Source organism: Dermacentor albipictus, chromosome 1 (assembly GCF_038994185.2).
Source record: "Dermacentor albipictus isolate Rhodes 1998 colony chromosome 1, USDA_Dalb.pri_finalv2, whole genome shotgun sequence".
Classification (NCBI taxonomy): domain Eukaryota; kingdom Metazoa; phylum Arthropoda; class Arachnida; order Ixodida; family Ixodidae; genus Dermacentor; species Dermacentor albipictus.
The window spans coordinates 435,660,009-435,675,800 of NC_091821.1; the positions used below are offsets into that span (position 1 = coordinate 435,660,009).

General features: G+C 50.0%; 2 protein-coding genes across 2 annotated transcripts in view; one reads left to right on the plus strand and one right to left on the minus strand.

Annotated features, from left to right (window-relative positions):
- Positions 1–6,410: 6,410 nt before the first annotated feature.
- Positions 6,411–8,162, minus strand: LOC135907749 (solute carrier family 22 member 6-like). The gene has a single exon (XM_065439478.1). It carries the CDS (start codon positions 8,160–8,162, stop codon positions 6,411–6,413), a length of 1,752 nt encoding a protein of 583 aa, XP_065295550.1.
- A 94-nt stretch (positions 8,163–8,256) lies between these two features.
- The window catches only part of LOC135907742 (uncharacterized), a 30,639-nt gene continuing 23,103 nt past the window's right edge, over positions 8,257–15,792 (plus strand). The window contains exons 1-4 of the mRNA XM_065439473.1: positions 8,257–8,265; positions 9,690–9,845; positions 13,162–13,321; positions 14,008–14,188. Coding sequence (XP_065295545.1) covers positions 8,257–8,265; positions 9,690–9,845; positions 13,162–13,321; positions 14,008–14,188 — 506 coding nt within the window. The remainder of the gene's footprint in view (positions 8,266–9,689; positions 9,846–13,161; positions 13,322–14,007; positions 14,189–15,792) is intronic.

Here is a 15,792-nt window from a genome sequence, read left to right on the forward strand (position 1 = left end):
ACGTGAACAATTTCAAGCGGGCGACATGGACCACTTGTGTCTTGGCAGCTCTTCTACCACTCGCCGGGAGGCGAGCTATGTTATGCGTGACTTCCGTGAGTCTGTTAACAATAACAAAGGGTCCATAGTAGGTGACCAAAAGCTTTTGGCATAACCCGCGTTTCCGTACTGGGGTCCACAACCAGACTAAATCACCAGGGCGATAGGTTACCGGACGGTGGCGAATGTCGTAGCGTTCTTTTGATCTGTACGACGAGCAATACGACGAGCTTCTTCGGCAAGGCAGAGAGTCTCGGCGACAGTGGGATTTTCATGACTACAGAAAGAAAAAACAGCGTCATTATGTACCGGGGTGGCCGTGCGTACAGCAGGAAGAAAGGGCTATAGCCGGTAGTCTCGTGCTTGGCGGTGTTGAACGCGTACGTGATAAAAGGCAGTACGTCATCCCAGTCCTTGTGGTCGGATGAAACATACATAGATAGCATGTTTACGATTGTTCGGTTGGTGCGCTCCGTAAGCCCATTCGTTTGTGGATGGTATGGTGCCGAGTGACGCAAGTGGGATCCACACAAACGAAGCAGCTCCTCTACGTACGACGTCCGCTGTGAATTGTCGTCCACGGTCGCTGATTATCACGCGAGGCGGACCATGTCGCAGGATCACATATTGCAGCAGCAATGTTGAAACGTCAGTGGCAGTTGCGGAGGGCACGGCCGCCGTCTCGCAGTAGCGCGAGGTAGTCGACGCAAACAACTATCCAACGATTTCCCTTGGCTGATTTTGGAAATGGACCTACGAAGTCAATGTCCACTTGTTGGAAAGGCGTGCTTGGAGGTGAGATCGGTTGCAGGAGACCAGCTGGAGCAGTAGATGGCCGTTTGTGGCGCTGACACTGCATGCAGCTGGCCACATACGTCTCAACAGACTGTCGCATTCTAGGCCAATAAACGCGCTCCTGAATCCGGTAGAGTGTCCTCGCCGAACCTAAATGGCCTGACGTAGGGTCATCGTCCATAGCACTCAGAATCGCTGTGCGAAGGCTCTCCGGTACCACTAGGAGGAAACGTGCGCCAGTGCTGGAAAAGTTCTTCTTATACAGGAGCCCATCACGTACACAGAAATGGTTTGCTGCCGTCGAGGCGGTCGCAGCCGTGAAGAGCGGTGTTAATTTATCGTCTTTTCGCTGTTCGGCTTTGAAGCAGTCGAAGTCTGGAAAACGCGGCGACACAGAAGCCACGAGGTGATCGAAGTCGTCGACGTCACAGTCTGTGCTGCTAAGTGGCATACGCGAGAGGCAGTCCGCATCAGCGTGTCGGTGACCGCTCTTATAAGAGACGGTGAAGCTGTATTCTTGCAGTTGGAGCGCCCAGCGCGCTAGGCGGCCACAAGGGTCACGAAGATTCACAAGCCAACTCAATGAGTGGTGGTCGGTGACCACTGTAAAGGGGCGTCCATACAGGTAAGAACGAAACCGCTGAACCGCAAATATTACCACGAGGCATTCTTGTTTCGTGACAGTGTAATTCTACTCGGGCCTTCTTAATGAGCGGCTTGCATATGCGATCACGTGTTCGCGGTCACCGTAGCGTCGAACTAGGACGGCGCCAATACCTATGCCACTGGCATCCGGTATGGAGTTCCGTCGGAGCTGAAGGACTGAAGTGTTGAAGAACCGGTCGTGACGTCAGCAGAAACTCCAACTGACGAAAAGAAGAGTCACACTCCGGAGACCACTCAAAGGGGGTGTCTTTTCGTAGCAGGCATGTCAGCGGATACGCGACGTCGGCGAATTTAGGAATAAATCGGCGGAAGTAGGAACAAAGACCCAGAAAACTACGGAGCTCCTTGATAGAGCGCGGTGCACTGAACGCTTCAACGGCTGCTGTTTTCTGGGAATCAGGGCGAATGCCATCCTTGTCGACGAGGTGCCCAAGCACAAGGGTTTGGCGTTCACCGAAGTGGCATTTCTTAGAGTTTAAAACTAGACCAGCGTTTCTGATGCAGTTCAGGACAATATCCAGACGCGAGTTGTGTTCGCTGAAGGTGCGGCCAAATATGACGACGTCGTCGAGGTAGCACATGCAGATATTCCACTTCAAGCCGCGCAGAACGGCGTCCATAAATCTCTCGAAAGTTGCGGGTGCGTTGCACAATCCAAATGGCATCACATTAAATTCGAGGAGCCCGTCAGGGGTTACAAAGGCAGTCTTCTCCTTGTCGTCATGATGCATCGGAATTTGCCAATAGACACATCTTAAATATACTGAGGAAAAGTAAGAGGCGGAATGAAGGCAGTCTATTGCGTCATCAATACGTGGGAGTGGGCACACGTCCTTTTTTTGTTATAGCATTCAAACGGCGATAGTCGACGCAAAATCTCCAAGATCCATCTTTTTTTTAAACAAGAATCACTGAAGTTGCCCACGGACTCGCTGACTCTTGTACGACTCCCTTTTTCATCATTTCGTGCACTTGTTCGTTGATAAGCTGGCGCTCTGATGGTGAAACACGATAGGGCTTTTGTCTAATCGGATTTTCCGAATCCGTGTTGATAGTATGGCACGTTCGAGACCCAGGGATTGCAGGTATTTTGTCCTTCTGCGCAAAATAAAATGCTGAAACCTGCTTCGACAGCACACCCACTAACGTTCGGCGTTCACTCGTGCTGAGCGATTTATTTACCATCGACAAAAGGGCTGTTTCCGAACTGTGGCCATCAGGTTCTTCCGGCACATCTGTAAGTTCAGCCACTGATAAGGACGCGTGTTCTCTGGCGGAGGCTAATTTCATGCCGTCTGGTAGTACAACGGGCTCCTTAGAACAATTTGATGTACATAAGCCAGTGCGTCCGTCTTTGATCGACACCACACAATGTGGCACCGACACATTCTTCTTGACATAGTTAAAGTGCATCGGTTCTATGGTGGCTTCGAAGCTGTCGGAATCGGCGCCGCAACAGACAACGGGAACGCAAACGGTAGATGATGCAGGTATGACAGTATCACCACAAACACACAGTGTAGTTTCGCGATCTACAGGGTTCTCCAGGAGTCCTGATGGAATCCTACCACATACGAATACCTCCCCTGTGCGGCAGTCGACAGTACCACCACACTCCCACAAGAAGTCCATGCCGAGAATAACATCATGGGTCGACCGAGGAATAATTACAAACTCTGTAGTAATAACATGGCATCCCAAAAACACATCAGCACTACACACCCCAATAGGTCGCAACGGCTCGCCACTCACTCCACAGAACTTTGAATCGTCGTCCCATTTAAACCAAACCTTTCGCCCTAACACGTGTTTAAAAGATACACTCATAACCGAAATTGTTGCGCCTGTGTGCACCAGAGCCATCACAGGGACATTATCTACAAGAACGTGCGCTTTGTTTTTCAGCATCAACACGGGAGGTATTTCTGTCAGCAGCACGTCTCTAGCGACCTCACCTCCATCGGCCGCGCTAGCTAGTTTTCCGGTGACGAAGGGGACGTGGTGCGACGCAGCGGTGAGGGAGAACGGGGTGCACGACGTTGCGGTGGGGGTGCCAAACTCCTGTCAGTTGCCGGGGAGCGATTCCGGGAGCTTCTCGGCCAATACTCGTTGCCAGATGACACGTGTGCTGGCCACGGGGCACCGTGTGGCCGTTCGGAGGGCCGAGAAAACTCTGAGGGCTGGCCATACCACGTTGTCATACGCTGGTTACAAAACCGCGATATATGACCCGGGACACCGCAGGAATAACACACCGGGAGAGGTCGAAACCTTGGTTGTTCCTCGATGAAGCGGATATTATCATTTTCCCGCGTGTAGTGGGTTGGTTCATGGCGTGTGTCACGACAATACATCGGGCGTCGAGCAGGCGTGCGCTAAGCGCGTTGGTCATAGCGTGGAGTCGGAGGGCGTGTTGTCATCCTCGACTGTGGGGCTGCGGTGTACTCTACGGCCGCTGCGGTAACGATCGGTTGCCAAGGGGCCGAATGTGGCGCCGTCATAGCCTCACGTGACGTGTACACAGCATGGTGGTCAGCAGTTGAATGCAACAACTCTTCGCGGCGGGAAAGTTCCTCGCGGACACTCTGTCGGATAGTCGAAGGAAGGTCAAGGCAAGGACTCGTATCCCCACTGGCAACCGTCGTAACGTTTGCCAACCGACCAAACTTTGGCGCAACACGGCACATCTTGAGCGTTTCAAAAGTTCTGCAGTGTGGGATGACGTCGGACACAGAACTGAGGCTCTCCTTTCCAATTAGAAAATTGTACACATCCTCAGCCACTCCTTTCAGCAAATGTCCGACTTTATCTTCTTCCGACATGCGAGCACTGACCACCTTGCACAGCTTTAATACTTCTTCGATATATGTGTGCATGTCTCACCTGGTAGCTGCGCCCGTTGCGACAGTGCCTGCTCCGCACGCTTCTTTTTTGCGACTGAGTCCCCAAAACACGCCTTTAACTCGTCAACAAAATGTTCCCACGTCGTAAGCGCGTCCTCGTGGTTCTCGTACCACACGAAGGCGGTATCGGTCAGGGAAAACACCACATTGGTGAGCTGAGCGGTTGCATCCCACCCGTTGGACTTGCTCATTCGTTTGTAGTGGACGAGCCGCTCGTCGGCATCTTCCCCCGCTTTGCCTCCGAAGGTGGGTGGAACTGGGTAGTATGGCAGTGGACTGCTAGGCGCTGCCCTCGGAGCGGCTCCTTCTTCCGGCATGTCGAAGATGGTCACGGCTGATGGCGGGAGGCCGGCAAGTCGACGGCTTCGACGAAGCTGCGGCGTGATGGTTCCGTTGTTGTGAGCGGTACCCCGCACCTCCACCACTTTGTTACGCGTGAAGGAGACCGTTTATAACCCTTACGGATGAAGGGGACCGTTTACTTTAAGTCACGATGGTGAGCGCAAGAGCGGTCAGCTGGTTAATCAACTCAGCGTCGTCCTCTTCTTCCTTCCTCCACTCGGGACCGCCAGCACGTTCACTGGTCTTCGTTTTCTTCATGCGTAGCAATATATATACTGAAACATATTGGACGAGACTCCTCGCCGCGGCAACCATCTTTCGATGTGAATGATATGCAAAAAAAAAGAAATGCTCGTGTATCACGCATTGCACGTTATAAAGTGTTACGCCTAATCATGGCCATGGGTACTAATTCAACGTTTACCACGAAGCAAACCTACGCATTCATCAGCGCCTATCGAGAAATCCACGCAGCGTTGACGCCGCCTGTTGACAGGTCAAAAAACGATCCCACCATCTGAACCTCATATCCTGAACTAATTGGTGAAAAGGACCAACATCGAATGCTACCGTGGGAACAGCTTTGCCTTCGGATTCCGATGTAGCTAAATATGCGGGGGGGGGCGAAGGTACAACATCGGAGGCGGAGCTCGGCGGAATGGTGCGATATCATGGGCGCGATACTGCTACCAATTCGACGATTGTGGTTGGCCGCGACGCAGTCATCAGATACCCAACTACCGTCACCTAGGGAAGAGGAAGGTATTAAAACGAAGACCTTTCGTACAATGAGAGGTGCTGATGTGTTCTGATAATTCGGACGTTTAATATGCTCCTGCATGGAGTGGCGGGCTCCCGTATCTGGAGCCAGCGTGAATGATGTAAAATAAATCTTTTTCTTCATGCCTGCTGATGGACCTGGTCCAAACGTCACCTGGAGCCGCAACAGGAACCCGACGTGGCGAAAAATATGGTGGCACGTTATACCCAAGAACATTATTTATTTTAATACTTCCGGACTGCAGCAGCAGCGGCACCTATAACGGCTTTAAGAAGAATTTATGGGTAATCACGCTTACAGTTGCAAGACAGTCATGCATATTTTACGTGTTATAAATACGTCAGAAATATTTTTGAGCAAGGTTACGCGTGCTCTTCCAATCGGCAACACCATTCACGAGTGCACGTACACAGGTGTCACAAAGTCGTACCATACGAAGCGCCTTGTTCAGTTTGCCATTGCACTACTTTCTCCGAATAGAGAACGAGTGACAGCACGGCGCGAAATCCTGGCGCTTCGCTTACGTGGATATTTAGGTCTAAGAAAAATAAAAAAAGTATAGGAGAAAATGGTTTCTGGCAGTATCAATGGAATGGCATCGTCGCGAACGCGAGGCAGACCGAGGTACAACGTAGAAAACTGCAATGGGCTGGGACATTCAAACAGACACTCCAAGTGACCCGGCCGTCCCTGCAAGTTCAAACCGTTGCAGCAACGTAACAAGACAAAGTTCTACAAAGCTAATATACAAGAAATACTCCATTTGAACGTCTAGTAACGCGAAAGTGCGTGACAAACTGTGGCAAAATTGTGAACTCCTAGATGCCACAGAAACGATGCCGTAGTGTACAAGCGATATGTATCTCACGTGCGCGCAGAAAGTTCTAGTATGTCTTTTCGGGAGTTGTTCCTATTGGTAAGTCGCTTGATGTTGCTCTGTCTATCGTGAAGGGGGTGCCCCGGCGCTTCACGGGCTCCCTTGGCATACGCACCAGTGTCACTTGCATGGCGCGCTTCCTATCATCGCTTGTCGCGAGGCCGGAGCTCTTCCTGGGCGCTAATTGGCATTGCTGCCCAACGTCAATGTGGCAGGGCACAAGTTCGGCGCCCACCACGAAAAGTGACATAAAGGCGGCAGCAATGGCAAGCTGCAACGTTGTACGGCGGCCACCAAGCAGCGCTGGACTCATCTGGGCCAAGGTATCACCCAAGCGGCTGAAGGCGATACCCACGGATATACTAAGGCAGCGGGTCATGTCCGGGTACGCGACGACGGATATGATGATATAGAACGTAAAACAGGTTGTTCCAGTTGCGCGCATTATAATTACGAGCGAATCACGCAACGCAGTCTGCTCCCGTAGGTCAGTGGCCAGGATGGTCAGTGTTACGGCAAAGACGAGTGCGGAGGTGCTTACGGTGTTCCTGTAGCCGAAGGTAGGAATGAACGGCGCCAAGACCACGAGCACAATGAAGGACACGATGAAACTCAGCGCGGTTGTGATTTCTCCGACGGGAACACCGTCGTTAACGACGAAGGCGTCGAAGGCGTAGCTTATCGCAGCCCACATATAGCACATGGTAATGGTGCAAGCTCTGAACTGTGGGCTGCAGATACCGCTGCTATTCCCAGCCTCCCGACTACGAGCCTTAATCTCCGCTGCCTGAGCTGCCATGAGATCTCGGCAGTGCTCTGGGGAGACCTTGTTTATACTTGCCGCACGCAAAGCGATGCGCTCGGCTTCTTTGACGTTGCCTGTCTCCAAAAGCCAGCTGGGTGACTCATCGATGATGTAATAAAGTAGCAGGAGAAGGCACGTTGGAACCATCAGTATCAGCTGCAGCGTCGCCCATCCTGCCTTCACGAGTTGAGCGGTAAACAGCGTGATCGGTGGTAGCATCAACGCAGATAGCGCGATCATGATTACGTAATCAGGATATTTTTCAATCGGCGACACTTCATACATCAGCCCGTACACAGGTACCACGAGAGCACTCGTGGAGGCTGACACGACGGCACGCACACTCACGAAGAAGTGGAAGTCATTCGGCATGGCACTAGCAGTGCCCGATATGAGGACTACAGGTACGGTGAAGAAGAGTACCGCCTTGCGACCGACGCTGTCCGCGAGCGCTCCGACTGCAGGCAGCGTGGATATGCTGGCAGCCGCGTACACGAGCCTCGCGACGTCGATGAGCCAGCGCCTGTCGCACACGAGGTTCCAGTGGCTGACGATGTTGTTCCCGTATTGGTCGAGGTCGAACTCCCACGATGCGCAAGGCACGATGCGAGCCGTATGGCCACCGTCCGGAGGATCGCGCATTGTACAGTGGCTGTGCTCGCCTTTCTCGTCCACCGGTATGGCCAGCTGTTTCCACTCGTCCACGCTAAGGTTCTTCATGGAATCGGGCCGCCTGCACCAGTGATCCATTACGCCAGCTGTTAGCTTGAAACTGTCGTAGTGCAGCCCGTAGTTGTACAATGCGATGACTGCGCCGAATATGTGTAGCATTTGGTAGGCGCCGTAGCCATACGGCACCTGATACCCTAACCGCTTCGGCACTGGCTTCACCAGGGCCGATTCGCCGGGCACAGATGGTGGAGTCGTGGCCCGTCGGTCTTGGTGTGCGGCCATCCTTGAAGCTTGCTTCTTCTTCTATTGTCACCGCATGCGCGCAAGCTAATATGCTCGAGCAAGGGCGTGTAGCGCGTGCCATGGATGAGCCGAAATGAACGAGGTACGTGCATATTAAAAAAATGAGGAAGCTACTGTAGGCTAAGCTCCCACACTTACTTCAAAATAATTGCATTTACACTACAAAGAAATTACATCGCTATACGGCGTTCCACACGATAATATTCTTCATCAAGCGTAAACTAAAAAGTGACAGACAAAAGAGCATCTAAATGAGCATCAAAGCATCAAATTGAGCATTAAATGGGGTAATGTGCCTCTCAGCATAAGCTAAAAGGCGGAGATGAAGTGACCACCGCAAATGACGCGTTTTGATTTTGCAGAGCTGAGGACTCCTTTCTCTGTGAAAAGGGTATACTTTATAAAATCAAGGGTCTTACGGAAACCCGACTAGTCGGGGAAGATCATAGTCAATAAAACAGACGGCGCCTACCAAGGTAGAGTATATTAATATAAAAGACGTTTCGGCTGTCGCATAGGAGCCTACTTCACAAGGACAGCAACCGGCGAAGTACACTCGTTTAAGTACGTGTTATCACGTGCTGCAGATATCGCGCATATACGGGAGGGGGGAGGGATATCAGTACTTCTATTAAACCTATGCGCAGAGTTACAAATGATTAAAGTTACCAAGTGCAAGCGTCAGACCTTTTTTTATTTCGGTGGAGATCATGTACGCGTCATGCTATAGTTGATCGCGTGCCCAATTAGATGCAATATACTGTACTTTGGTGAGCGCCGTGTGCTTGATTGACACTGATGTCATTTGTTCTTTTACGCATTCGCTAAGCCTTCATATAGCAAATCAATGTCAACAGCTACATGAAAAGAACGCTAATACCAAGCTACCTCAGGGGCCGTTCCTGAGCGCAAGCAAAGTGAAAACGCTGCGAGCTAACGTCAGCTTCTTCAAGCACATCACATAAATCCCAGTTGCTAGCTGCATCAGAAAATACGCTGCGCCATTGAAAGCGTACGAGGCGATGATGCTATGCGAACAAACATAAGAAATTATCTCCAAGAGAACACTGAAGAGCATATGTAGCTTGTGCGGAACAAACTTTAACACATCAGTTTCTCAACATAGCTGTGAAAAATCATTGTGTCGTCTCTCTAACAACTGATCTGCAGGTGCGTAATAACAAACGCCTTTGTTAGTTATGGCACATCATTGTGAAAACATGATCCGTGTCAGTAGTGTCTTTAAATACATAAAAATACACGTGCAAAAATACGCTACTGCATGCATGCAGGTAATCATTGAAGAGTGAAATTTTCGACAAAATAAAAACCTAGAGGATCGCTCTTTTGACGCTTCTTCCACGTGCTGTTACACGACTGGCCAGCTCGAATTCTCTGTTTGCCTGAGTTAAGTACAACGTTTGGTTGACTGAATATTATATAATGAAAACCACTCGAGGCGTGGAAAATACACACTAAAGTAATAGAACATTCCGACGATCGCAGGCTGCTAAGTACGAGGACACCGATGTGGTAAACGAGGACAAGCTGGCGAACGGTCTAACCAGCAACCAGCAACCACCTCAGGACGTCAAGCCAGCCTTGATGGTTTGCCGCCTACAAAAAGCGTACGGCTATACGGACACCAACGTAGTGTTGCGGGCAAGTCGTCCCGCTACTTTTCTGTACTCAATGAGAACGATAAGGAAATTCCAGGGACTCGATTTTTTTTCGTTAGTCAGGTGAATAAAACAAAAATACACATATGCAATGGCGGCAGGTGCTGCACCTCACACCGCCAATGAGGTGAGGAGTGCTGGCTGGCACTCCTAGGGCTAAGCTTTACATAAACTACACAAATACGCGAGAAGGTTTAGGGGAGGATGCCCTCTGTTGCAGCTTCTATGCGTAACTATAAAATTGTCTCTTTATTTACTTTCATATCTGTTGTCCTTGTTCTAGATTTCAATTAAACGTAATTATATTCTTTTATGCTTTTCCTGGCTTCATTGTCTGTTTACTTCGTCATTGTAACTTGTTGTACTCAGGAATTTAGCACAGCGGTCGCGTGAATACCAAGACATGGATAGTACTTTAGGAGCCCGTTTACTGTATGTCGGTGCTGTTAAAGAATTAAGGCCTTAAAAATGTTAATTTTACAGACAACAATGCATCGGTAGAAAATTGGCTGCAAGGAATCGGCTTACTTGACGTCCAGTGCTAAGCGTCAAATAAATAGTGTGTTGTTACGTTTCGCCTATGACGCACGGTGTAGCCAGCGCGGATTCAACGGACGCCGGGGCTTCGTTCAAAGCGGCGGACATTTTGGCCCGTTCGGAGCGGCCGCGACGCATCCCCGCCGAGCGCGTCCCGGCATGTTTCAGTGCCACGTGTCTTTGTGTGTGCGTGTGTGTGTGTGTGCCCACGCTTGTCAAAGCGCGGCAGCCGGGGAGAGGAGCTCCCCCAGTGTGAAGCGAGGAGGTCTGACCGGCGCCGGCCCGGCTGATGCGTCACCTCCTTGTCTCTACATGTATCTCAGTCCGTCCGTCGCCGCTGTCACATGGTGTCGTCCCGTGACCTTCCTTCTTGCCCGCGACGCCAAGAGTATAAGAGCAGCTGCCCCCGGACGCCAGGAGAGAGGCTCCGATTTCTTCTGTTGAGTAACGTGCTCTCCCGTCTCTCTACTTCGGTCGACCTGACTGCCCGCTCTTTGCGATGCTAGAATAAACAAGTTGTTCTGTTAGCAGTCGCCTCATGCTTTGCTGGGACCTTCGGATGCTTCCAGTGTGCCCCAGGCCGCCAGGCCAACGCTACCCTTGGGGCTTGCGACCCATTTGCAACAACGGGCGCCAACGGTCCGGTTGCAACAACGGGTGTCAGCACTGAGGTTCCAATAGCCGGTGGCAGCGCTGAGATTCCAACAGCCGGTGCCATCGGTGCGGTTCAAACATCGGGTGGTAGCGGTGGGATTCCAACAGCCGGTGCCATCGGTGAGGTTCAAGAGTGTATAAATATGCGGTACAAGAGAGCTAGAGCTAGCGTGTTACATATAACATGATGATATTTTTTTGCGTCTACAGTTTTCTGCTCAACTATAAAACAAGCAGTCGATGTTCAAAGAAATAACGAGAAACGATAAAAGTGTTCAGAGCAAGGAATAGTTATAGATGAACGTTTAGAGAACCCTTAAAGGACACTCTGTGACTGCTAAGACATAATACTAAACGAAAGTAAGTTGAAAGTTCCAGTATTACGCACGGCCCAGTGTGGCCTTCAATACTTGAAATACTCGCAACGATGCATGCACTTTCGCGTATCACACTGTTCGACTGCTGTGTTCGCCATGGTGATTACCGGCCCAATGATGCTTTTACACGACACGAAAAGCATGCCGTGCCACGCACTTTTCATTCATTTCGTTCCGAAGATGTTCAATTTAGCCCACCTGCTACACGAACACCGGATACATATGGAGTAAGAGTTGAACGCACACGTGGCACAGCGAGTATCCTGTTCTTTCAGTGTCCATGTAGTAGGGGCGCTGCACAGCACTTCTTCATGACGACATACCAACGAGCCCAAGCCGCAATCCTGATCGATTCCATTTTGTGAACACTGTCGAAAACAATGGAAAACTCGTCGTGGGGCGTTTGCGAAGAGTAGCACTAATTTTTTATCAAATCCAGAAATTTCTTTAGGTTGGCATTTTGCGGTTCAAGTCGGAGTTTCGACCTGTAAGTGTATTGCTCTGAAACAGCATAATGCGCATCGGCAGAACTTTTCTTTTGCTTTTTTTTTCTCTGACGGATATGATTGTTTCTCGTAAGAATAGAAGTCATAGCTCATAAGATCTCCCTGGACCGGAAAATGACCCCAGTCTGTATGTGCTGCTGAATATGCACTGTTGCGTCTCAAAACGGCGAGGGTGTTCTTGGTGTGCTTCCCACGAAGCGAACACTTCACCAGCACCCGCCTAGACGACGACGGGATCCGGCGCTCATAATAAAAAAAAAAGAAAAGAAAGGACGCTCCCTTCGGGGTGACACCAACCGGCGCCATTCTCTGAAAGCAGTAGCAGCTGTCAATGCCAGGCTCCTCAAATCGCTGCATACTGACTGTCGCGAAGAGCCCTCTAATTTATGCAAGAAGCCGACGTCAACGGCTGGCGTGGGAACAACGTTGATCCCCGATTCCCGACTGCCTAGTCATTGCTTCATTGCGAGGATGATTGCGCAACAACAGGGGTGGAGTCCAGCAAGTTAGTGCACCATCGTGAGCATAGTGCTGCGAACACCTCGACCCTTCTGATTGGCGGGGAAACAGTATAGTCGCATTCCCTCGTCTAGTGACGTAGGAAAGACGACGGCTTAAAAAGTGGATTGTGGATGCTTTGTGTAGCCTGCCCAGACACTTAGTGGGATCAGACACGTAAATTGCCCCTACAGGGCGTGTGCTCTCATTTGCATGGAGCCAGTATGGAGTTGCAAATGTGCAAAATAAATCGATGCGTTTCCTTCAAGCTCCCTCTCATGCTCTCACCAACAAGGAACTCTCGGCGATTGAGACGGACGACGGCGTGAGTTCGCCTATAGCTTAGTGCGACGCCCCAGTACAGCGTAGGCCAGCTACCATGTCTTTGGCGCTCCGGCGGCGTCGACAAGCTACCCTCCGTGAGGCGCCCGACTCCGAACAACGCACCCCGGAACCGGATCTCGAATGTGTCCTCATTTGCAACATCCTGGCACAGTGGCTCCACTACTTTCAGATAGTGTCATCTTTAACTGCTCTAGAGCAAATTCTGTCACTAGTGCACCCCGAATACTCTGCATTGTTTCTTTGGAAACAACTATTCTAAGCTGTTTAGGTTTTATCCGTCTGCTTTTTGTACAACCTTACGCCATGCGCGGGGCATCCAGAATTGCATGCTCAAGGTGACGGCGAACGACGCTAATATCATTTATCGCTGATGGCGATATAGGGCCTAAGCTTCACTGTGCCGTCTGGCGAGTGCTTCGGCCTCCTTGCCGTCAACGGGGCGGGAAAGACTACCACGTTTAAGATACTGACCGGAGAAATACTTCCGCATGACGGCGACGCTTTCATTGATGGATTCTCCATATTTGGCGAACTGCTCAGTTAAGGAGGCGACCGGTTCATTAGCCCATCTTGCAAGCCTGGTGCACAAGGTTCCACAGACGTTATAAAGAATCCCTTCCACAGAACTTTGTGCAAACTGTTCTAAGTGATATTTTGCATATACGACGTTAAATAGTGATTTCCGTGTGTGGCAGTCGCCAGCGCAATGGGATGTAGATGGCGAGTCCGCAGAGAGCGAGAAAAAACGGTAGTGAAGTGAAAAAGAGGGAGGACATGGAGGTTATTGTGTTTGTGGAGTTTTTTCAGCGACACTGGCAGAGGAAGGGGAAGCTGTGCTGGAAAAGAGCACTTGTGTTGGAACAGAGCACCTGAACAGCTTTGTCGCTGCATCCTTTTTAGAAGAAACCGCAGGATCGGTATCTAAGATACCGCAAGACCTAACCGGTTTTGCAGCCGCTGTACTTCTAGGAGCACATTTCCTTTGTACTGCACGTTTTTCGTTTTCGTGTCGTATGTATGTTTTTTTTTTTTCACACCAATTGTGGCCAAACGGGAATTACGAAACCTACATTGCTCTGCGGCTGAGACACCAGAAGGTTGCAGCTTTTGATGAGTCATTTCTATGTGCCTAAATTAAACTGCTCCATAGACAAACGCGGTCCCTCACTTGATTCTAGAGCGACGTGTGTCTTGACGAATTTCCGCTGGGCTGGCGACGACTCGCAGATTCATCGCTACCTGGGCGATTGTCCGCAGCGCGGCGGACTTCTGGATTGGCTGACAGGCGTCGAGACGTTAGTGCTCTACATTCGACTGCATGGAATCTCGCCGACCAGCGGGTACCTCAACACGTTGCTTTACATATTTCGCCTGGACGAAATCGGCGATCAACTCGTGGGAACCTACAGGTTTGCATTGCTAAGCGCTTCAATCAGCCTAGAAATTCGATCCGTCCGCTAGCTCCTCGCGATGGTTTATCGACAACAGGCAACAGATGTGGAACAGCAGCGGATGCAATTAGACAAGACGGCGGTAGGGAGCGGGCGTCTGCTTTCTTGCATTGCTCGGGTTCTGTCATGCAGCAATGAGATTGCGTGACGGGAATTTAACTGTCCTAAATTTACGTTGGAAATAAAGCCAACGAAAAAACAAATAAGCAGAAGCACTAGATACAATAAAGATGGCAAGACCCGCAGTGTCTCCAACTAGCTGCACACGTCCCAACCCGTATTTTCCCCGGTAAAGCAATACATCGATGTTATTTCATCCATCTACACGATCACGTCAGCCTCTAATGTGACATGATAGCAAGGAGAAACAACTTTCAACGAATTCGCAAAAACACGAGAAATAGATGAAGAAGGGTTCTAAACTTACACTATCTATGCTATTACTCAATGGAAGCCGTGGAAAATATGCGGCATGATTATTTTTTTATTTTCGTTAGCTCGAACAAATCAACAAATTAACTATAAGCGAGCAATGTGCTTCCGGGTATCATAACTGGCAGAACAGGCTGACTGTCTAGCATACGTAACAGTAGCCGATGAAGAGCTGCTTAATTCTGGTCGCAAAGCGATAGAGAGAAATGAATTTTATCTGCATCGTGGGGTTCAGAATGCGGGGCCCTTAGTCCAGGGCTCCAATGGCCATGGCGATGTTGCGGGCCTGACGGACCAGTGCCTGCCGATCCTACAGGTTTCCGTTTCCTAGCAGCGCTTACCAGCTATCCAGGATTGGGATGGGAACATAGGTCGAAACTATCTACAAGTCTTGATGGTATTCATAATTTTGTTATCAAAGGCTGCGATGGCTTCCTAGTTCCTGTTTAGACGTATTTGTTTTATTTGTCCTTGATAAATGCATTATTCCCTTCTCAATGAAAAGTTGCGACCGTACTTCCAATATTTAAGCAGGGAATCATTTGTGACACGAAAAATTACTACCCTTGGTCACACCTTCTTAATTTTTCTTAAGTACTTGAGATGCTAATGTGCGACCGCTTGCATCGTTACTTTAAGCGAGAAATCTCAGCCTCACAAGATGATTTTGTCAAAAAGAGACCGCTGGAAACAAACCTTTCATGAGTGCAACAGGCCCATTGCATTTAACCCCGGTACCCGCAGCGGTGGCGTAGCGGCTATTTTGTTGCGCTGCTAAGCACGAGGTCGCGGCATCGAGTCCCGCGGCCGTGGCGGCTTCATTTCGGTGGCGGTGAAATGCACAAGCGCCCGCGTACCGGGCATTGAGTGCACGTAAAAAAATTGCAGGGGTCAAAATTAACCCGGAGTCAATACGCCGTGCCTCATAATCAGATCGTGGTCTTGGCATGGAAAACCCTAGAATTTAAATTTAACCATAGTCAGACTGATGCAGTTTATTTCGTTAGGCCCAACGCTTTCGATAAAGTATTACACCAGAACACCAAATATATACTAACTCTGAAGCATTACGGAATATGTACACTTTACAGTGCATGATTGGAAAGTGACTTGAAAAATCGGTCGAAACT